We start from the raw sequence: 25,158 nt of genomic DNA on the forward strand, positions 1-25,158 counted from the left end.
CTCCCAACATATGTAAGATTTAGGACTTACAAAACCTGGATCTGCCCCTTGGCTTAAGTTTCTCGTACCTCAAAACTTGTAAGAAAACAAACTCAGCTTTTCTTGATCTCATGTCCCCATTTAGAACCAAGCCTTTCTCTCCTCTTCTGAACGGTACTTTTCAAAGATGAATTCATACTGTCTGCCTCTTCTTCCACCAAGATCCATTTGCTCCTCCTTGTTCCCCACATCATCTATTCCCCAGGAAGCACTCTTTCCAAGGCCACCAGTGGTCTCTCTCTTGTCAAAGTCAAAAGGACATTTCTATTATTTGCCAGGAGTGCCATTTCAGTGGAATTACCACAGATTGTTGGCCATGGCTTCCTTTATGCTCTTTTCCCCTACTTTTTTTTCTCTGCATCTGGCAATTCCCATTGGTTTATTTTTCCTTCTTTTCATCTGATCAGTCTCTTCACATGACTAATTCAGTACTTTGGATCCAGTCAGCCACCTTTGGCCCTGTGGTGTATTCCAAAAGAAAGTGTTCTGTGCTCAAGCCTCAGGCAGTGAAGCTGATTAGTTTTTAAAATATGTGTGTGTAACACCCGTTTATATATGATGAGCTATATTTCTTTGGGAAATGCTGTCCCTTTCTTCACTGCCACAACCTGGATATCTGTGGTAGTTTCCTAACTGCTCTTTCTGTCAATCTTGTTTTTCTTCTGTATAACTTCTGTGGTTATCACCTAAAAGTAAACCTCATCACAATTTCTCCCATTAGAAAAAAATTTCCTAATGGCTTCCTTAAAATTCAGGATAATGTTCAGATTGCTTTAAAAAGTCTTAATCAAAAATGTTTAAATTGCATAGGTTTTATGAACTCATGGTACAAAGTGATAAAGATTCAAAGATATATAAAAAAAACACCAGTAGCCCTCTTTTTGGATTTTTACATAAGAGTATCATACAAAACATAAGTCTTAGACTTGTTTTTCGTGTGTAATCACGTATAATGGACATGTCTCCCAGTTAATGGGTATAGTTCTTAGCCTCTTAAAGAGCTGTATAATATTCCATAGTACAATTGTGCAGAAGTGTGTCTAATGATCTTTATATTGATACAGGCATTGAAATTACAGTCGGCCCTCCGTATCCATAAGCATCGAAACCCTAGAATATGGAGGGCTGGCTATACTATGCCATTTTCTATAAATGACTTGAAAATCTGCAGATTTTGGTATCCTGGGGTGTCCTGGAACCAATTGCTGGCAAATACAAAAGTCTGCCTCTATTTTCATGTTCAACCAGTACATAAACTATTTTAAATTCACAATATTAGGTATGCATTCTTATAGGATGTGAAACAGATTCCCAAGCCACTGGATCAAGGTATGAATGTATGTGGAGGTGTTTCTTACCCACATCTTTTCTTTTTTCTTCTGGTACCTTGGAGAATCATCTCCCTCCCACTCTCGGGTCATTGGTTCCTATAAGCCAACATTATCTGCCATGAGGGATAGGAAGTGACTCTGGCCTAATTAGAGACTGCATCTCTCTGGCCACAATGATAGTATTTTGCTTTTCAGAATATTAAGCATACCTTTTCAGCTGTTTATTGATGTTTTACATTGGAAAGTTGTACATCTTTTGTTGGTATTCGCTAGCTGATATCTCTTTGGGAGTTCTTATTTTTTTAGTCACACTTACTGAGGTAAAATTTGCACATGATTACTTTTTTCAGCTTCTCAGCTATCTGAGGCCATCATTTTTCATTCAGGTGTACTCACTGTTAGATTCAGTTTGATCTCCTCCCTTTGGTTATTCTGAGACCCAAAATAGAACTAATCACTTAAGTTAGCTCTAATCAGGGTATGTGTTCTCTCAGCACCTACATCAACCTGGCCATTAGGCTCTCTCAAGCAGGAATGAACAAGAAGCTGTTCAAGGGAAGGCAGATTCTGTCTTTGTGGGCAGAGGCCAATCAGCTGAGGTTTGAGAAGACATTTCTAGGATTGAGTAGAAGGCTTCTCTGACTACAGAATTTCTACGTGTTGCTGCAGTTCTTCTCTAGAGCCACAGGATGGAACGACCCCTCCCAGGCGACAGCAGGCCGATGAGACAGCAGTTCTCTGAGGAAACTTCTATGCTTCTGCTGGCCAAAATCCTCCTCCTTTCTCCCTAATCAATGGCAAAATCCTAGTTTTTGCTCAGCTCTTGAGGAGGTGCAAGCTCTTTCCTCTGTCATTAGGTCTGTTGGATTTCCTCTGGCACCAAAGAGAATGCAGCTAAGCACTTGTGATTGTGGCATCAACTTTGACTTCAGATGCTCCTTCCTGGCCCTGCCAACTCTAACCTGATTGTTGTATTACAACACAGAGGAGGTTGAGGGAAACAAAAGGTCTCGTAGGTTCCAGGTCCTATCACCCTGAATCTCAGGTAAGTTCTTACCACTTAATCCTGAAGGCTCTTTACCATCTAATTTCATCACCTGGCACTTTGTCACATGCGTCCCTTTTGCTAAGCATACCAAATGGCTTTACATCCCAAGTGAGCTAAGCAAACATTTTCAGAACGCTGTGCCTTTGAACACATTTCTTCTACCTAAATTTGTCTCCTCCTCAGGCATCTACTCTTCATGCTTTTTTGTTCATCTGTTACTCCCCATTCAGCACTCAGTGTAAGCATTGCTCCTTTTCGTAAGACTAATTGGGATCCAGTCATTCATTCCCCCTTTATTGTTTAGTTATTTTTAGTAGCAAAAATTTAAAAAAACATTCATGCTTCCATGAAACCATAAATATGAGCTAAAAACATTCTAGAACTTTCGTGTAAGGAAAACTCAACTTTTAGAAGAAGGGTATCTGACTCAAGATTTTTATCTTTCCACTCTCCTAGTGTTAAGGAATTCAAGATATTTACACCACCTTTTTCAGAGCCAGAGAATATATGAGATAAACTTAAAAATACAGAAAGAGAAGGAGAGAAGTCCAGGAGGGGAGAGAGGGAGGAAGCGAAAGATGGGGAAGGGAGAGAGGGATAGGGAGAGGGAGAACAGAATTTGTACGACACCTTCACATTTCCTGAGGTAGCTATTCCTATTTTCTAATTGTTACCTAGAAAAGTGCCTCAGGTTCACCTTCTTTTCCATTCCTCTTGTTCATAAAAGATGCCCTTTCATTTTAATTGAAAAGGCTACTCATCAGGACCTTAACTGGGTGATCAAAGAATGTAGCACAGGATTGAATCTTTCATTTCTTTTCTTTCGGTCTTCTTGTTGGTATTTTCTCCAAATTCAAAACTCTTTCTCTTATGGAAATTATTGGTACTTAGCCTTTATTCTTTGGGATGAGAACTTTAAAGTGCTTCTCTCCTTAGCCATTCTAGGCTTAAGTTTTTAAATGCAAGCAAAAATAACTCTGAAGCTCAATATTCACGACATCACTCTGCCATCTCCACTCCCAACTCTCAGGTATTTATAAGAAATACTTAAGCTTTTGTCATTGGCTGGCTTTTATTCATGTGAAATATCTTTACTAAAGGTATTATTTGGATAGTACTATGAATTATCGAGTGGTAAGACTTATTAGGACAAGAATTTTGGCTTTGCTTTTAAAATAAATTTCTCAAATCCTAGAGTTCCTTTTCTACCATCGCCAAATGCAGTAATCCATCAGTGAACCCAATATTTAGAACTAACTGAAAAGCATTGCTTGGTTTTGGTTTGGCAACTTAAAAAAAATGAATACAGTACTTTAACATAATTTTGAGAAATATATGTATATATGTATATAGATAGATACATATAGATAGAAACTAGCCAAACTAAAAATTTTCCATTTTTGTAGAAGATATTTAGTTTTCTATTTTTGTAGAAGATAGTGGAAATTTATAATTGTTTTTCTGAGTGGTAGTTTCTCTGTCATTGGTCACAAATAAGGTGGGTTAGATCATCTGGGAAGAGGCACTGTGTTCTTATTCCCCAAAAATGTGGTGAATACCCTAACAGCAACTCTGGTTAGAAGCAGGCTGGGAGTAGAGGCCAGGAGCCTTTAGGGTTTTACATGAGCTAATCAGCCTAGTCAGTCATCTTGATATTTTGCAATTATTTTCTTTCTTGTGCACCAGAAATTGGAGAGACGAATGAGACAATTAAATTGTGTTTCTTTTTGTGGAAACTTAATTCTATAAAGCTTTAAAAGACTAACCACAGTTCCAAATATGATTGGCCTATCTTTATTCACATTTGTTTTTAGACATTAAACAGGCTTCATCTCCTTAAAGTTATAGATATTGAGTCCTGAGAATATTGCCTTGAGAACCCTGTGAACACAATTTCTAGTGTTGGTACCGTGTATAGCAGAGATTGGATGAAACTTTAACTCTTACATCTGAGTATTAAGCAAGCAGTTCCTTAAAAGACTATCTTTACATTTAGCAACATAACCTCATAACCTTCTTTAGAAACTAAATTTCATTGGTGCTACTTTTATGATTCCCAATACAAAATTTAAATGATATTATAGAGATTCAGGGATTATGAATTAGAAGTACAAAGGTTGTAATATTATTTAATATTTCTTAAGCACAAGTGATTCGATCCTGTGCAGAAAGTGAGATTGAACTCTCCAGCATCGAATGACCTCTTACTTTCTGTCTCCCTCTAAAAATCGTCACCTGAATTAGTTGTGTAGGGTGACCGTAATAAAGTACCACAAGCAGGGTGGCTTACACCACAGGAACTTATTCTTGAGGCTAGAAGCCCAAAATTAAGGTGTTGACAGGTTTGGTTTCTTCCGAAGGCCAGGAGGGGAAAATCTGTTCCATGCCTCTTCTCTAGCTTCTGGTGGTTTGCTGGCAAGCTTTGACATTCTTTTGCATCTGGAAACAGTACCTCAATCTTCACACGATGTTCACACACCTTCATTTTCACGTGGCATTCACACGACCTCCTTGTCATGTGGTGTTCACGTGCCTTCATCTTCATGTGGCATTCACACGCCTTCATCTTCACATGGCATTCACACGACTTCATTGTCACATGGTGCTCACATGCCTTCATCATCATGTGGCATTCACATGCCTTCATCATCACATGTGTTTTCACAGGACTTCATCTTCACATGGTGTTCACATGCCTTCATTGTCACATGATGTTCTTCCTGTGTGCTTGCATGTCTCTTCACATGGTCTTCTTTTATAAGGACACCAGTCATATTGCATTAGGGTCCTACCCTATTCCATGATGAGCTCATCTTAACTAATTATGTAAGATATGACCTTTTTCCAAATAAGATCACATGCTCAGGTACTGAGGGTAAGGGGTTCGACACATAAATTTTAGGGGAACACAATTCAACCCATAACATCACTCAGAAGTGCTTTATGAAGATGATAGACATTTCTGGGGCAGTAAATTCTACTGTAATAGCTGCTCCTTTGAGTTGTGTTAGCTCCAGTTTTCTGGGTCATATTTGAAGCTCCATAACCAATGGCTATAGTCTATAAAATATTGTTGGTCTTGTATTCATATCTGAGGGGAACAAAACTAGTGCTTCTAAGTCCTAGTTGTCTGATCTTACAATAAAAAGGTAAGACTGCTAGGCCAACAAAACATAGAGTATCTAACAGAGGGGTTTTCTATATGTAATTGTAGCACCAATTTCTAACTTCGGATACATTGCTCAATTTCTAAACTCCATATGTGTTTCTTTGGTTTTCTGAATACTTGCTATAAGGTCATGTAAATCTAAATAAACTAGTCTGAAACTGAAATAAAAATCTGAATCTTAATATATAAATCTTCTCTGTGATAAATAGTTCACTTTCTCATTACTAGTGATTGAGTCACTTTCTAGTGATCTCAGCCAAAAGATTATAATAGGAGCAGAGCCAGAGATTGAGCTACTTACCTCTTTCATGGCCCTTCTTGGTCTGGGGTCAGGCACTGTGCCTAGGGAGGCCAATCTCAGCACAGCGTGGGTTGGAGGGACAAGGCATACTGGTGGCAAATGTTCAGTTTCACACTAAGGGCTTCTCGAAAGGTTGGTAGTGTTCACAAACCCTGAGACTACTGGTGATTTTGATATGGGAATCTAGAATCTCTTCTCCTATAACCATTATCATATCTACAAAGCATGTTTTCTTAAAAATTACATCTTTCAAAGTCTTCTCGTGACCATTCTTTTGTGGCTGTATCAGCCTTACATTACCATTAAATAATTGTCCCTCTAAAAATAATCAGCCATCTAAAGATTTCATCCATCCCCTCAGCCATCCTCTTTTGAGACCCATTAGCCTAACACTGTGTCTATTCCTTGATACTTTTGTTTTTGTTGCTTTTGCTCTTATCTAAATTAGATTAAGTTACATAAGTATCTGTCAGCATTTGCAATATTTTTCCCCAAAATAATAGCATTAGAGAGTTGTAATTTTGCTCTTATTTGAATTGAAAGCCATGTTTTATTACAGAGAAAGTAGAGATAATTCTGCTAATTTGTTAGCGACTTATTAAGATATTCACCATTTTGGGGGGACTTGTCATATTTTAGCTTGTGTGAATGTGTGTGTATGTGTGTGCACATACGCATGTATGACAGAGACTATGTAACCAGTTTATATTATGAACCAGTATAATAAATGAATCAGAAAAAGGAAACTTTATCGAGCTGTCTCTCCTTTTTTTTGAGGTACGTGTGTGGGGGCTGGTCTTGGGCCTTGTAGTTCTTATTTGTGGAAAGGATACTTGATGTTTTACAGTACTGTATATCTGAATTAGTTCATTCCTCCTGTGTTTTGGCCATTGTTCATTGCCACATTAACAGAGAAATGGGTTTCCATTGAGGGCGAATGATATTGTTGTTTAAAGTAAAAGTTCAATATCAGTGTAATATGAGATAAAGGAAATGTCTACATGATTTCTGGTCTTGGAGGTTGTTCTAGTAGAATCTCCTAACATGATATTTTGTATTTAATTTACAGGTCTAGAGACTGTTGAAAAATTAAATATATTTTACTTGATTATTCCCACTTTAATTTGATAGGAACATGAAATCTGGGAAAATCCAGTTTTTAAACTAAGTTTGTTATAGATTTTATTTGGGATAAACACAGAGAGAGATGATTGTTATTGTAATAAGGCAGACAGATAAGCAGGAGGTAGCTATTCACGCTATTCACATGGTAAGATAAGAGGATACAGCTGCTTCCAGCTTTATGTTACATTTGCCTGTTGCAAGCAGAGCAGCCAAATGGGTCTACCTCTCAACAATTTTGATCCTGTCAGTATTGTCTGTATTTATCAGAATGTTGTGTCCATATGATTAATCCAGGAGCTTTTGCTAAATATGCCTTTCTTCCCCACTACTGATTTAGTCAATCTGTGTGATCTTATAAAGTGTGGGCTACATTTTTTTCTTACTCAGGAACACTCTGCATTTCTGTCTCTTGATAGATAACTTTTATCAGGTAACTTATTCGGAAAAGTGGATGAGAAAAAGTTGTTTTCTAGCTTTTCATATGGCTGATGTAAACAGTATATTTTACAAAGTTGCTTACACTAAAAATGCCAAAAGGCGCTTCTTGGTAGAGGTGGGGAAATATTTAGCCTGCCAATACTAACAAAGCTTCAAGACCTGCCCCTTAACACCATCCTTTCTACCTCTCACCATGCCTTTATGAAATTCTGGAACAGCCTCTGCCACTGACTCTTCTATAATCACTTTTATCGTATTTTCACTAGACTGTAGGGATACATTACCAGCAAACAAGCAACCCAGATGGTTTTTAAAAAGAAGAAAGGAGTGGTCATTGGTTAACTTTTCATGTATTTTAAATGCAGCAAAAGTGGCTTCTACTGCTTGAAAAATATCTGAAAGATAACTATGGAGCTTATTAAGAAGTGAATTTCATTTAATTTAAAAATGGTAAAAGCTCAACAGTAAAAATTATTGATATTAGAATCAGACAGCCAGGCTTTATAGTGTGACTAATTAATTACCTGGCCTCATATTCAGAGACTCCAGAATCTAATGCCTCCTCCATTCTCAAGTCTCTTTGTAACATGTAAAGTCCTTTATGTCCTATTTAATTGAAACATTTGAATGAATTTGTCGTTCCAAGGACCAGCCACAGTCAAGATAATTTTATGAACCCTTACTCGTAGATATTTTGGTCACGTTTAAACCACCAGTGGTCATTTAGACATGTCTAAGAAAATTTTCTATGTGCATGTATCATACCAACTATGTAGGCAATAGTCTTTACAAGGAATAAAAATTAACAGTCATGAATTATTTGTTACTCCTTGAAAAAGAAAAGTTGATTTCTTTTTCCAGTCTAAGACACTGTACCTGAAATATAAGCCAAGGTCCAGTTAGTTGGGAAGCACATGGGTTTATTCATCGGCCCTACCACTGTGACACACAGTCTCAGGCTGGCTGTGCAGCTGGCCAACCAGCCAATGTTAAGTATGCGTCCTTTTTGTCCAGCCCTAGTTCCCATTCCATTTTAGGCTTCTCATCTGTCAGGGGTAAAGCTTCTAGTCTCACCTATCTTACAGATGCTATTGTGCACATAAAATATACATGTGAAATACTTCTAAAATTTTAGTGTGCCTGGAGATATTTTATAATGTTACTGTCCAACCTACCATTCAACAGGAAGACTCTCTGAACAACTGTTTTTTTGTAGACATCTCTGCAATCAAAGGAAAAAGCATTAGTCCAAAAATAATGGTTTTTGGAATTATAAAAATGAACTAAAGAGAGAATTTTCTTTTATTTAGGGCAATAATGCTAGACTCTTGTTGAGAAAGTAGAATAAAGTATGATTCATTTTGTCTATGAGTAAACCAATACCTATTCTATTGTGTAACAGACTGTGTCTTGGGGTTATAAGGTGGTTTTAATTACCCTAGTCTTCTTCACAGGATTGGCTTTTGCTGTTCTCTCATCTGTGCACCCAGTGTTTGGTTTATATGGGTCTCTGTTTCCTGCCATAATTTACGCCATATTTGGAATGGGACGTCATGTTGCCACAGGTAATAATTCCTATGTTTATGCTTCTAATGTTACGCTCAAAAGAGGCTTAGTGATTATTACTGATTACATCTCCTTAGCAGTGTTAATGTCATTGCCGAAAACCACAGCAAATATTAGAGGAAGATATTTACTCTCCATGCATCAGATAGTCAATATACACTGTGGTTTATTGCTATATTACTGTATAGCCAAGGTAATTGCTAAGGATTCTTTGCATTTTTGAGTTGCAAAGATTCCACAAAAGAAGGGAAATGGGGCATGGTAGTACACGCCTGTAGTCCCAGCTACTCGGGAGGCTGAGGCAGGAGAATCGCTTGAACCCGGGAGGCGGAGGTTGCAGTGAGCTGAGATTGTGCCACTGCACTCCAGCCTGAGTGACAAAGCAAGACTCTGTCTGAAGAAAAAAAGAAAAAAAAGAAGGGAAATGTTCTGAATTTACAATGAAATTAGAGAAAGTAAGCACTTGGGAGATAAGACTACATAAAATATAGCCACTCAAAAAACAGTGAAAAATATTTTACATGTATTTGATATGTGGACTAAATGATGATCTTTTAGGTTTATTCTAGGCTAGTTTATACAATGCTCTTCACTTGGTGTAACTCTTACCTTACCTACCTCTATATTACCAAAGAAAATATGAGGGGTGATTTGGTATTAGATAAACCTGGGTACATACCTTATTTGTTGTTTGCTATTTACATGGTCTTAGGCAAAATTTTAAGCTCCATTGCTGCTTTCTTGATAGCAAAATTACCTTCCAAATTCTAATGATTATAGTGAGAACTAGATAATCGATATACAGTGCCTAATTTAGTACTTGCTACATAATAAGATTTAATGAAGTTAGCTATTATTATTACAAAAATGGTATCTTAGTCTTAATTATTAAGGAAATAATAAAATAATTTTAACTAAAAATATCTATAGAGACATTTCTATTTATTTGGGGATTATATGATCTCAGCCTCTAAGTAATAATATTTTGTGACTATTTCTTCAATGGCCACTTTGCATTATTGATTGTATCAGTTTTCTGTTGCCGCTGTAACAAATTACCATACGTTTGGTGCTTAAAACAAGATAAAGGTATTATTCTACAGTTCTGGAGCTCAGAAGTCTGAAATGATATTCACAGGGCTAAAACTAAGGTGTCAGCAGGGCTATGTTTCTTTCTTGGGGGCTCTAGAGGCAATCCATTTTCTTGACTTTTCTAGTTTCTAGAGGCTTCCTGCATTCTTTGGCTCATGGACCTTTCAACCATGCAATATGTAAACATGCAGTATCACATCTTCAAATTCTCTTTGACTCTGATCTTTTGCCTCCATTTTCCATGTTTAAAGGACACTTGTGATTACATTGGGCACACCTGGATAATCCAGGCTGCTCTTCTTAAGATCAGCTGCTTAGCAACTTTAATTTCATCTGCAATGTTAATTCTCTCTTACCATACAGCATAACATACTCACAGGTTCTGGGGATTAGGATGTGAACGTATTTGAGAGGTCATAATTCTGCCTACCACATTGATACATATATTTTCTGTTAACATAACATTTTATTTATGTAGATTTGGCTTTTTAAATCAATTAATTTTGTTATGAGGGAAGGAACAACACCTATCAATCACTTACAACGTTTCTGCCTAAAGTTTGGCTCATGAACCAGCAGGTTCAGCATTATGTAGGGGCTTGTTAAAAGTGCAAAGTCTTTATTTCCATCTCAGGCCTACTGAATTAGAGTCAGCATTTTCATAAGATCTCTGTTTTTATTTAATCTGTAGGTAATATAGTATATATATGTATTTATATATTTCTGCATATTTGTGTATTATATATATTTAAGTTTGAGAATCATGGATGTTCTATTTATTAGGTACTTTATTAAGAGCTTTACATACGTTATTTTATTTTGTTCTAGCATAAGCCTTTTAAATAGAAATTATTACCTATACATTGCAGGTGAAAAGAAAACACTAAAATTCAGAAAGTTTCTGTGAGATCACAGATTAAAAGTCACAGGTGCATGGATTGCAACCCAGGTGCAACCAAATCTAAAGCACAAGCTTTTAACTTTACAACTCACTGTTCAAGAATAAGCTTTTCTTTTGCATTGATGCAAAAAAGAGAAAAGCACAATAATTAATTATAAATTATTAAAGCCTATTTTTTCAGTTATCTTGCTTCCTAATTTCCTAACGATTTCTTTTCATTTTTCAAAACATTTAAATATATTCTTAGCAATAAAATGTTTTTTAATACTAACCTCTAAAAACATTTTCTCTGTTAAACCCAAGATAAAAGAAAAAGGCAAAACAAGTTTGTCCAATACACCGTAATTGCTTTAAGAAAACAAAAATACACAATTTGAACATGCTTAAATACATACTTACACAAAATGTTTGATGTCCTAAGGAATCACTGTAAACATTTTACGGATATTTAACTGAATTACTTTGAAATTACCATTTACATAAGACTCTATATTTAACAAATTATTAACAGCTATCAGAATCTTATAGTCTACTTGATAAATAATAGGCATTTCAAAATACACATAATTTACAGCCTTAACTGTAGTCATTCAACATTAAAGCCGGAGACTAATTCTGATTTCCCTTCTGTTAAGTCCAGTGGGCTACCACACAGTAAATGCTAGAGACATTTTATTTCTGCATTTGTACTTCACCAAAGGCAGCCAGCTGGGCCTTCCTATTTGTTTTTTATCTCAGTATTTAGGATTCTTTGGGTCAGTAAAAAATAAATGATAGGCTGGGTGTGGTGGCTTACACCTGTAATCCCAGCACTTTGGGAGGCCAAGGCAGATGGATCACAAGGTCAGGAGATCAAGACCATCCTGGCTAACACGGTGAAACCCCGTCTCTACTAAAAGTACAAAAAATTAGCTGGGCATGGTGGCGGGCGCCTGTAGTCCCAGCTACTCGGAGAGGCTGAGGCAGGAGAATGGCGTGAACCCGGGAGGCGGAGCTTGCAGTGAGCCGAGATCGCGCCACAGCACTCCAGCCTGGGCGACACAGCGAGACTCCGTCTCAAAAAAAAAAAAAAAAAAGATAATTTTCCCTTATTTTGCAACATATATATGTCAGGGAAAATAGACTAATTATGTTTTGACTTTGCTTTAATCTTGGACATAGGGACTGAGTGTCACCAATAAGTTCCTGCAAATTAATATACAGAACATACTTCTCTTTTAAATGATTCAATTTTGATGCATATGCATCCCACTTCCATAGTATTATTAAGATATTGATGTTACTTTCATGAAGAAAAATTATTTGGGATTTTGCCTTCAATTTAGGTGGCTGGAATGCAATGCTGACTTACTAAATACAATAATAAATTATGTTAGAGGCATCTTTAAAAGTAAACAATTCATAAAATCAGAGTATAAAGACATGAAACATGCTGTTTTGCTCAACAATGTAAACTTTCTTATTTTAATTTAAAATAGGTTTTTTTTTTTAAAAAAGGAATAAATCAGTTGATTACTTTTTGTGGCTGGCAAAGAACATATATTGGAATAAATACACAACAGTAAAAAACCTGGGTATTAATCCAATGGAAACAGCATTGTTGTAGAGAACCAATATGAGACAATTGGTCAGATAATCTTAATTTTTCTCAAAATTAGGGAAATTTCTTTAAAAAGCAAAGTTTCACAATTTAGAGAGGATATTGTGAAGACTATACAAGGCACTTTTCAGAAGAAAAAATAAATAATTATTTACTGATGGATTATAATATGATAGGACTTGAGATAGTGTTTTTTTAAAATATGAAATCTCATTTATTCTCTATCAAAATTTTGTAATAGATATTTTATCATCATTTTACAAATAAGGAAGCTGAGAGAGGTTAGGTAACTTGAGCAAGATCGGAGGTTCATATTAAGTAGAACTGGGATTCGAACTTGGGTCTATTTAACTCTAGGGCTCATATTCACTTCCTATGAGACCCTGTGACCCACAGTACTGTTGAGCTATCAGGTAGAAGTAGTGGTATATAAGGGTACCACTAATAGGCTGAAAGCCTAACCAGGCTAAAGCATTGAGCAAATGAGGCAAAGATAGAGAGTTAGTAGGGAGGAGACAAAGACAAAGAAGAGACCTATAAATAGATAATATAGAATGTCATCCACAACAGCCACACATATTCACGGGCAGTCCCACTTCCCTTGATTGGCCTTCACTATCTCAGAAACAGCAAAGCATTATCCTTACTAAAGGGGCAGTACTCCCATGTCCACATTGGTGTGGTGGATATGCCTGTACCCATTGCTGGCAAGTCCTCTCTCTGGAGGTGTTCTTGAAATATGACTCACACGCAGGTGAAGCTTCCTTTTGTTCCCCTAACAAAGCCTTTTAGATGGCTTTCTCTTTTACTGTTCGATTGCCTCCCATCTTCCTCCAAATCCCAGGAAAAACAGGCCTAAAATAAAAAATTAACTAGTCTATATGTTTTTAAAAAATTCTGTAGTCAATTTGTTCAGTGGCTTTTGTACAAAACATTTTGCTCTGTACTCTAAGAGATTTAAACACCAAAAGACAAACTCCTTTACTCTCAGAAGTATCTGATTTGATCTCCCGAGCATCGTGCTGTAATATACCCTCGGAAATATGTCCTATCAAGACCAGATTCTATGGTGAATATTCTCTACTTGGTATTTCCCATCCTGGGTGCTAGAATCTCATTTCTAATAATCAGTTATATTACATTAGTTTCTTGATGTACTCTTAATTTAGTACTTTATGATAAGGACAGTGGTCATGATTTATTGATGATTTATTGAGAATGACTTATCTCACTAAAAGAATGTTATTCAATCTGCTGTCTGTATTTATGTACCACCAACTCTATGGAACAGAGAAAAGCATACAATGATAGGCCGTAACAGAGCATTATAACTTTAGTCTTATTAATAATTATATGAATAGCTACCATTTATCAGGTGTTAACTACATGTCGTCTTCTATCATATGTGCTATATTACATTATTTAAGCCTCATAACAATCCCATTGGGTGAGGAATGCTGTTTATAGACAAAAATATTGAGGAGACAGTTCTGGGATTTTAGGCCAGGTTTTTTGGAGGCTATAATCGTCATGTTTTTCTGAATCCACAGCATGTACCGCCTCTCTTATCTAGTAAGACCAAGGATTGGCTGTGTTGAATTTCCACTGAGACCTGTTTCTGTTTGACTCATGTCTCTCTTGCCTTATGCTGCTTTGTGCATGGTTTGTGCTGGGTTGTCTACATGCTGAAAAGCCCCTTTTCGTGAAGTCTCATTTATCACCAGAAGCAAAGTAAGATCTTCAAGTAATGAGAGTAAATGTTTGCACAATGCTGCAGTTTGTTTCTATAACCCAAATTTGCCAACCCCTCTTTGAGAGAATCAGCATTTCCATGTTCACCAGGCTGCATTCTCAGGCACACTGTGCCAAGATGAGAGGCTTCAGAACTCTTGACAGGAAGAGGGGAAGACACTGAAAATGGTCCCACAAATGTGCAAGGCCATGGCAATTCTTGAAAAATAACAACGAGCCTTATCTAACAACCGCAGACAGAAATGGTATGTTTAATTATTTTATGGGCCACAATATGTTGTTACACAATAATAAAAATATACTCTGCTATGAGACCACAGAGGGTGGAAAGATTAAGCCTAGTTGGGAGGATCTGGGATGGATCCTTATTAGATATGGGATTTGAGCCAGACCTTGAAAAACAAATAGGATTTGCACATGTAGAATGAAGAAGCAAGCATTTCAGGGAAAAAGCTGTATTTACTGAGGTCTTCATACCTATCATCTCATTTATACTCCCCTTAAATCCTGAAATGTAGGCATTATTACTCCCATTTTATGGATAAGACCATTTATATCCAGTGTAATCTGCTTTAGGTCACATTATTGGTAAATTGAGTGGTTGAATATAAATCCAGGCCGTAATCTTATTTCCTGTACCAGGACATTCTTTATGCCAATCTGCAGAGAGGTGGGAAAATGTCTGACCCAGGAGGGAATAGCAAATAGATGAGTGGCTGTACGTTGAATGAATAAGCATATATGGAGGTAAGTTTCCATTTCATCCATGGAGCGAGATGAAGAGTGGAGAAGCAAGGGCACAGAGGAGGGGACAGTATGTCTAACAGATCTGTTTGGTTTCACAATGTAGTTTCGACAGAATCCCACAATTTTTATTGAGCCTTTAAATCGAATTACTAATAGAAGATTCCCCACACCACTTGGTTTCAGGCACCTTTGCCTTGACATCCTTAATATCAGCCAACGCCGTGGAACGGATTGTCCCTCAGAACATGCAGAACCTCACCACACAGAGTAACACAAGCGTGCTGGGCTTATCCGACTTTGAAATGCAAAGGATCCGCGTTGCTGCAGCAGTTTCCTTCTTGGGAGGTGTGATTCAGGTAAGTGATACTGACACTTGAGCACAAAGAGAGGGACACAGCAGCACAGGGAAGGCAGCTGGTGTTTTATTATTATTCTTGTTCATGAATTTGTCTTTACAGGTGGATAAAGGCCTGATGTGTTTTATCATTACGGAAATGCTGTTTAGAGTCATTACTCTATAAATGCTGGTTGAATGAATGAATAGAATCAATAAATTGAAGTTATACAGAAACAGTTTTTAGTCTTTAAAGAATGAACTTCCTAAAAAATGTTTCAGAAAATGGAATGAGCTTCCTTGTAAGGTAATGAGGCAATCCCTGTGTCCACACAGTGACTAGGTCGTCACTGTAAGGGAATGTTATAGGAAAAATTCCTGCAATCGGAAGGAGATGTGACCAGATCTCTAGTGTCCTTCCCAGTTTTCAGATTTTATGATGTTATTGCCTGCATCAGTAACAAATAGTGCTTGGTTTATGCCATAGGTTTGCTGATCTGAGGTCACTGGACTCAGATCAGTACCATTAGCATCGTGTTGCTGCCAAGATTGCTACAGTCTATTTCTTCAAAATACCAGAATATGTAATTTGATGTTTCTAATCAGTCATCAGAATTAGAAAGCTCAGAGGTGACTATAAAATAAATGTAGACAGACACTGAATATTAGACATGGAATTGCCTTTTTGATAGCCATTTTCGCTTACTCTCTCATGGTGAACTGAATTATGTGTGCATAAACTTCTTGGGTGGCTGTGTTTTGGGTTGGGAGGCTCTATTTTACACTGTAACATTATTTACAAGGTCAAAGATCTTGTAAACACCAGGAAGGGCGAAAAATAGTTGATGATTGGCTGGAATTAGATGGTAAGAGAAAACAGGTGACCTAAAAGAAAGGAAGCATTAAAATTCTTAGAGTTACATTGCCCTCTAGCTATGTGAAAAGGCTGAAAGAATTAAGGATGTAAAATGAAATGAGAGTAAGAACTCATGTCTTCATAGTGCTTGAGAGAAATAGACCATTTGAGTGGCAGCTCATTTGCTTAGGAGACTGACCAGACTGGTGGACCAATCAGTATTTTCTATGGCTTGTATCTGAGCTATCATAAAATAAAAATTAGTTGCCTGGGTACCCTGTAACTTTCGGTTGATTTTTCCAACCATGGATGATGTCAGCCTATTCTGAGGCTTGCACAGGTAGGCTTAGTGGCTTTTCCTCCTTGCCTGGCCTGTGTGAGGCTCTCTCAGATCTGTCATCTATCTCCATCTCAGAAATAATCAGCCCTGTGAACTGGTAGATCAAACATGGATATGTTGCCTTGGATTTGGCACAAGTTTTCCTTAATTTCTATTCATTTAAAATAAAAAATCTTTGTATTAACATTGCAAAGATAATATTGTGTCTGTTTTCTGTCCCATTATTTTCTCATTCATATTTCTTTTTGAATTTATGGTTTTTACTAGAGTTGGATATTCTCTTACTCTACAAAGCATGAAACAAGTAGTTTTAGGTTATTTAACAGTGTAGTATTAGTTTTAGGTACATATTAATATAGTAAAAATCTAAGAGTATACATAATTAGCAGTAAGACCCGGCAACCTTCTGCTTAGTCTCATTTTAACCATCTTCTGAAAGTTTGAAACAATCATCAGGTATTCTGTTATTATCTAGTATATTTGGATTATGACTTAAAATGATAACATATAAAAGTCAAAGCCAGGATTCTAACAACATTAAAAATATATGTCTCATTTCCCCGAATGAAACTCCCTAGAATTATAAGAGCAAAGCAGAATGTTATTAAAGATAATAAAAATAATTTTGTTTTCATGGCCTTTTATTACATGTAAAATCTGATTCAGAGAGTTGCATATTTTCTCTTATAACTTCATCAAACATCTGCTTTTCTTCCTCTTTAGTTCTGATCTTGGATATGTGACTTACGTTTTAGCCAATTTTTAAGCAGATGACTGGACTTTATTTGACCTCCAAACTCTTCTTTCCATTGTCAACTAGAAACTTCAAGAGTTCTGCACCTTTGGGATTTAGCTGCTCAGTCATTTTTCCTTTTATTCCTTTAGATTTGAAATCCACTGAATCAAAGTATCCAGTTTCTACAAACACATGAAGTATGTGTTTGGCTTGTTTTATTTATTTATTTGTGTATTGTTTTGCTCTGGCTTGCATATTATTTAGTTTTGGGTTGATTTTTTTCCCTCTGAAGATCCAGCTGACAGAATTATTTAGGTTAATAAGATTGTATTGTTAAAGTGTCTGAAACAATCGTGTCTGATCTGATTCACAGTTAGAAATGCTCTCACCTGCAAGGAACAGAGAACCCTCCTATTGGAGACTTACACCATAAAGATATTTATTGCTTCTTGTGTTACAGGAAGTTATAGAAGTAAGTTCTGAAGGGGCTTTGGTGTTTGGCAACACATTCAATTGATGAACTAATCAGCTTTCTGTTATTACATAATAAGGGCTCCATGACTTTTTCTTTTTGCCTTCTCTTCTTGTAACTGATAAGTAAGTTTCTCCCACTAAAGTGTAGCTTGTATTTGTCTAAATGTTCCCTACACACAACTCTTTCTCCACTTCTTTACTTGACTTATATTTTTAACATTATTTTAATGATTCTAGTATGTCTATCTCTTCAATTTTAACTTAATGCATTTTTTAGAAGAAAGTATAGCATAGAACAATAAATTTCTGATTTTAGTTTGCTCTTTGCCTTTTTTTGCTTTTCCTCCAATATTTTGTATGTCTATAATATTTTAGTTTGTTTGCTATGTAAGACATTACTTAGAGAACAAAGTTCTTGTGGGTATTAATACAACCTTAAAGCATGTTAAAGTCATCATTGTACCTAGCAAAGAACTCTACATGGTAGATTCTCAGAAAACTTGTTGAATTAAAAAATGAATTATCTATTCAGGAATTTGAAAACCAAGAAACATAATGCTAGGTAATAATGATTTTAAAATATACACCGAGTCTGATGTTTGTTAATTTTAATTATTGTTATAGCAAGATGGGACTGTAAAAAAAAGGCACACTCAGAACTGTCACTTCCCTTCCCTAATGCTGGTATGTATGTATATATCTGGATTTTCATTTTGTTAGGAACATCTCTTCAAGATGAATTCCTAGAATGAGGTTACTGGGTCAAAAGGTAAATTCAAAACAAAAACAAATGTAGTTTTGTTAGACATTGTTAAATTCCCTTCCGAAGGGGTTGTGTCAGTTTACATTCCCACAGCAGTGTATGAGAGTGCCTCAGCCTTACCAACAGAATGTGTTCTCAGCCTTTTGAACTTTGGCCAAGCAGGTGAAAAGTAGTATTCAATGTAATTTGAGTTTCTTTAATTACGAGTGAGGTTCAACATCTTTTCATATGTTTAAGATCATTTTGTGCTAATTTTTTGAATTGTCTATTTATATTTGTCTCATTTTTCCATCAGAGTTGTAGATTTTTTTCTCTTCAAATTTTAAGAGTTCTTTATATATTATGGATATTAGCCCTTTTTCTGTGATAGATGTTGCAAGTACTTCCTTCTAATTTGGCAGTTGTACTTTGACTTTATTTTACTATGCAAATTAAAAAAATTATGTTGTCAAGTTTATCAGTCGTTTCTTTTACTGCCCATTATTTTGAGTGAGTGTTAGCTTTTTTCAACACTGAGTTTATGGAGGAAATCATCCATATATTTTTTTCTAGACTTCCATGATTTAAGTTCTTGTTTTTCTTTTTATATCTAGATTCCTGATCATTGTGGAGTTTATGCTTGTGAATGGTGTGTGATACGGATGTAATTTTATTTTTTTCTAAGTTGCTGCCTACTTGTGCCAACAACATTTATTAAAACGCCCATCTTTACCTCTATAACTTAAGATGCCAGCATTATCATTTCCATATGTACTTATATTAATTTTGGGACTTTCTTTACCATTCTACTGCCTTTAACTCTATTCTTGTGAAAGTAGCACCCTGTTTTACGGAGACTTTATAGAATGGTTTAATGTAGGGTAGGACTAGTCAACCTTTGTATTTTTAATTTTTGTGTGTCTTCTTGGCTATTCTTGCATGTTTGTTTTCCTTATGAATTTCAGCACCAACTTGCATTGGAGGAAAAGCAAAAAAAGGCAAATAGCAAACTAAAATCAGAAATTTATTGTTCTATGCTATACTTTCTTCTAAAAAATGCGTAAGTTAAAATTAAAGAGATAGACATAACAGAATCATTAAAATAATGGTAAAAATATAAGTCAAGTAAAGAAGTGGAGAAAGAGTTGTGTGTGGGGAACATTAGACAAATACAAGCTACACTTTAGGGGGAAAAACTTACTTGTATAAAAAGAAACTTGCTGATACTTTTATTGGGATTGTGTTAAACTGACGTCTTTATGATGTTGATTTGTCCTATCCAAGAACAGAGGATGCCTTTCATTTTGTTCAAATCTAATTTTGTGTTTTTCAGAGTGTTTTAAAATTTTCCTCCTACAAGTTTTGCACATTTTTGTCAAGTTTATTCCCAAGGATTTAATCTTCTTTGTTGCTATTATAAGTGGAGTTTTCTTTACCATTATGTCCTCTGGCTGGCTATTGTTTGTGTCTTTGAAAGCTATTGATTTTTATATGTTAATTTTGTATCCTGATGTCTTACTGAATTCTTTTAGTATTTGAATTAGTTTTATTGTTCATTAATTTGCTAGAATTTTTAAGAGATATTTTTACTTCTTTACAAAATCATATGACTGGTGAGTTCTCTAATCAAATTGCTTTGAGTTTTGCAACCTCTATTATAACATTAGGTAATTGTGAAAATAGTGGGCATTCTTGCCCTTTCATGAGCTTACTTATAATGCCATTAACATCTCCACAAATTACAATGCAGTCCTCACAAATAAAGTTTATATGTTTTGTCATGTTAAGAAATTATAAATTGTGTCCTATTTTTGTGTTTTTAATAGAAACTAGAAAAAATGTTGAATATTGCTGAAGCTTTTTCAGCATCTATAGAAATAATCTTACTTTTATTCTCTCAAAACTATCATTTATCATGTTAATAGATTCCCTAATATTGAATCAACTTTAAATTGCAAGAATAAATTCCAGTTGGTCACGGTCTATTTTATTCTTAATGTGGTGCTGGATTCTGTTGATTACTTTTCTTCTTTAGTATTTTGCATCATTTTTCTTTAGTGGTACTGGACTGTAGTTTTCTTTCTTGCGCTGTCTTTATCAGGTCTAAGTCTCAATGTTATACTTTCTTCTTAACGTCCTTTCTCAATGCTTTTCAGCATGTATAGCACTTTTGGAGCATCTAGTACTGGAGGTTTTGTAGAATCCCTCTTTAAAATAATGTTACCTGGTGCTCTTTTGTAAGATAATTTCTTGATGATCCTCTCCAGTTTCTTCTACAAAAATTGGTCAGTTTAAGCAGCCTAGCTCTAAAACCACCAGAATTGGAAATCTTTATTTTCTTGGAAAATTATATTTTTATCTATCTTTTCAAACGTATTTACATGTAGGTCTTTAAAGTAGTCTGTTGTAATTTTAAAAAAATTTATTGTTTCAATGTTTTACCCTTTGATATTTTCTATTTTTATATTTGTGCTTTTTCCTTTGTTCTTGATCCAGGCAGCTAGTGGTTTTTCTATTTTGTTACTTTTTTAAGAAAACCAAAATTTTGAAAAATAGGTCTACTTTTTTCCTATTTCTATCTCTGCTTTTATCTTTATTATTTCCTTCAATTTACCATTATTTTATTGTTTGGTTGTTGCTCTTCTTCTATTTTTTCCATCTAGGAATTCAATTTACTTGTTTTTTTTCATTTTTATTGATAAAAACACTTAGTGCTGTGAATTTTCCTATGCTAATTGTTTGAAATGTATTCTGTTGATTTTTATATATACTGTATTTTGCTTCAATATTTTTTAGGAATAAAAATTCTGTGATTTCAGTTTGTATTTCCTCCTTTACCCGAAAATTAAGACAAGAGTTTTTTATTTTAGTTGGGTGAGTCTTTTTGCTTTTCAGTTTTGTCAATAATTTCTAGTGTTATTTCATTGCAGTCAGGGAGTATTGTTTATAATAGTTTATGTTACCTAATTTACTAACATTTTCCTTCTAACCTAATCTATAATCATTTTTTTGTGAGTGTTTCATGAGCACTTGAGAAAAAATATATAGCCCTGATTATCAGAGTGTAAAGATCAGTATATAGCTATTAGGTTCTTCCTTGTTGATTATGATTATTCACTTTTTTACCTTTTTGATTTTTCTTGCACTGACTGAGAAAGGTGTGTTCATTACTGTAGGCTGCCTTAACTAGAATAATGGTATTGCAGTGGTTTAATTATCTTTTAGGTAAGCTATATATGTTTGTGTCATAAACATAAGACCATCCAATGTCTCTCACTCATTGGCCTTCAGACAAAATGAATAATTTCTGTCTGTCTTCTCTGTTGCCATTTGATTTATATTGCTAGTATAAACAAAGTGCACTTATACAACCACAATAATGTAATGTGATAGTTTCTGTGTTGTACATTAGAATATAGGCCTTTTAAAAACAGCATTATTGAGATATAATTGCCATGCAGTAAATTCTACATATTTAGAATGTACAATTTGATCTTTTGACAGATGTATATGTCATGAACCCATCATCAAGACAATAAAAATATCTATAATTTCACAAAATTTTTTCTTGACCATTGTAATCCCACTCCGTTAGCTCCCCTCCTCACCCACTGATCTGCTTTTTGTCACTGTGAGTTAGTTTGCATTTTCTAGAATTTTATAAAAATGAATGTACTGTCCCTTCCCTTTCTGTCTTTTTATTTTTTTTTTGGTCTGATTTCTTTCACTCAGCAAAACTTTATTGCTGTTTATATTGTAGATTTATTGCCATGGTTTTATAACAGTAGGAACTCTTGTGATTAGAACTCATGCAATTTCTGACAGTTGATAATGCAGTGACTAAATTGACTGGTGTGATAATCTTATTGTCTCCAGTTCTACTATCTATTTCTAAGGCACGTCGTCTCATAAGAAAGTCTTTTAGTGGAATTGATGCAGTTTTGTACTATTAGTATTACTTGACACAAAGAAAAGAAATTTTTTCTAGCTAAAAACAGTAAAAACAGTAGCAGCTGAGAAAGGAGTTGCTTGCACACTCACAGTAATGAAATGTTAATTTCAAGGCAATGTGGAAACTTTTAAAATGCCAGTATCAATAAGCATTTCTACTGGGGACACAAACACATAATAAAAGCCAATGCACTTTAAAAACCATTGTTATCTTCTCCCTGTAGCTTTTATTATTCCCTGTCATGGACAATTTGCGTATTTGTTTTTCCAAGAGCTGAGAGGGGTCTGGGATTGTCCCTTGCCCATTCACCTTTGGAAATTTTCCCAAGCTCTACTTTTCTGAAGGAGCCATAGGACAAGATTTCTGCCATGGGGAAATCTAGTTTGTCTTTTTGATCTTTCTTGCACTGAGAAAGGTGTGTTCATTACTGTAGGCTGCCTTCACTAGAATAATGCCATTGTAGTAGTTTGAGTGCCTTTTAGTTAAGTTATATATGTTTGTGTCATAAACATATATTCAACAATTATAAAAGTGTGGGGTGACACAAGGTGTGGTGTTTAGTGACAAAGCCTTGTATTATGATACTAGTGCATTCTGGAGACACGTGGTCTTATGTCTTCAAGGATGATAAAAAGACAACTGTAACCTAAATAGGAGATTCTTCAATTACTTTTGGTGTTGTGCTAAACATTTTCTTGCATGTTTTAAATAAGAGGATCAGGAGTATAGAAGGGACACAAGATATAAAACTAGTTTATACTGCCTATTCAACACATCGTACTTAACTCTTCTCAGGAACATCATCAACTTCATATTGATGATGTAATTGTCATCAGAATTGTAATGTAATGTTTCTCAAAAACATTACAACTTCTTTTGTGATTCAGGAGGAGGACAATCTGAAATCTCTTTTGATAATGTTTCACTGTTTTACAACCATTACAGCAGAAAGTCATTACTCTGTTTAATCTAAATCTTTCCATCTGTGTTTGTACCTGGCGAAGCTAAGAAGTAATAAACTTAATCAAGTTAGAATTATAACACTCTTAAAATTATAAAAAACTTTCCTCACGTACAAAAATAATTATATTTATTAGCCTAGTATTTGACAAGCTCTGTTCTAAGCTTACTACATGTATTCATATATTCAATCCTCATTGACATTTTAGGAAAAATTATTTAGGAATAATTCCGTATTATACAGATAAAGATACTGAAGATAAACTGACTGATATAGTTTGGCTCTGTGTTGCCACCCAAATCTCATGTTGGATTATTATAATCTCCAATGTTAGGAGAGGAACCTGGTGGGAAGTGATTGGGTCACGGGGGTGGATTATTCCCTTGCTATTCCTGTGATAGTGAGTTCCCATGAGATTTGGTTGTTTAAAAGTGTGTGGCACTTCCTCCTTCTTTCTCTCTCTCTCCTGCCACCATGTGAAGACATGCTTGCTTCCCCTTTGCCCTTTTGCCATGATTGTCAGTTTCCTGAGGCATCCTCAGCCATACTACCTATACAGACTAATAGAGTGACTTATTTAGAATCTTTTTTTTTTTTTTTTTTTTTTTTGAGACACAGTCTCGCGCTCTCACCCAGGCTGTGCAGTGGCGCTATCTCGGCTCCCTGCAAGCTCTGCCTCCCGGGCTCACGCCATTCTCCTGCCTCAGCCTCTCCGAGTAGCTGGGACTACAGGCGCCCGCCACCACGCCCGGCTAATTTTTTGTATTTTTAGTAGAGACGGGGTTTCACCGTGGTCTTGATCTCCTGACCTCGTGATCCGCCCGCCTCTGCCTCCCAAAGTGCTGGGATTACAAGCGTGAGCCACCGCGCCCACAGTAGGAGTCAGACTCCAGTATCCACTTTCTTAACTGCTGCTATGCAGCTTTCTAAACTAGTGTTGACAAAGGAAGCAAGGAAACTTAATCCATCTACTTCTAGGGCCAGGCATTGTTCTAGCTCTTTCCCATATTTTACCTCATTAATAATAGTGGCAGTCTGTGTACCGGGCATGTGTCATGTGGCAGGACAATGTTCTTGGCTCCACAACAGTGTGCCTGTCATTCTCTAGGCATGCCAGGCCCTTTCTCATGCCTCTTGTATGGCTCCTCTGTGTCTTTCAAGGTTCAGCTCAAATATGATCATCTCAGAGAAGCCTTCCCTGGATCTCTGGACATGCTTATATGTGATTCCTCTTAGTGTTCCTGTAAGACATTGCTCATGTCCTACCTCATAGGGCTTCTCAATCTACCAGGAAATATTTTTTACACATTTGCCTCCTTTTCTAGACTGTGAGTCTCTATAGAACAGAGACTATTTGTCTCTATAATTCCAACAGCTGGTACTTAATAAATGTGAGTTGATTAAATTGAAGAGGAAAAAGGTCAGTTAAATGTTAGTGGCATCACTATGTTAAATAACCAAAATTAAATTGAGTTTTTTTTTCATCCTTCACCAGAAGATAGGGAATGTGTCTGTATCTGTTTAAATTGTAAAACAGTTCTTGATAAACAAATAGTAATAAACTTATACTTCTCTAATTTGCTTATGGTTATTTTGTTAGATCCATCTAGCTTAAGTGTGGAGACCTAGTCAATAAAATCTCCCATCTTTTCTT

At 35.7% G+C, this 25,158-nt stretch overlaps 1 protein-coding gene across 2 annotated transcripts in view; it reads left to right on the top strand.

Annotated features, from left to right (window-relative positions):
• Positions 1-25,158, top strand: part of SLC26A7 (solute carrier family 26 member 7) — a 142,809-nt gene that overhangs the window by 30,579 nt on the left and 87,072 nt on the right. For both annotated transcript variants that reach the window (XM_063643423.1, XM_055286732.2), the window contains exons 2-3: positions 8,906-9,016; positions 15,293-15,465. In XM_063643423.1, coding sequence (XP_063499493.1) covers positions 8,906-9,016; positions 15,293-15,465 — 284 coding nt within the window. The remainder of the gene's footprint in view (positions 1-8,905; positions 9,017-15,292; positions 15,466-25,158) is intronic.

Source organism: Symphalangus syndactylus, chromosome 7 (assembly GCF_028878055.3).
Source record: "Symphalangus syndactylus isolate Jambi chromosome 7, NHGRI_mSymSyn1-v2.1_pri, whole genome shotgun sequence".
NCBI classification, from domain to species: domain Eukaryota; kingdom Metazoa; phylum Chordata; class Mammalia; order Primates; family Hylobatidae; genus Symphalangus; species Symphalangus syndactylus.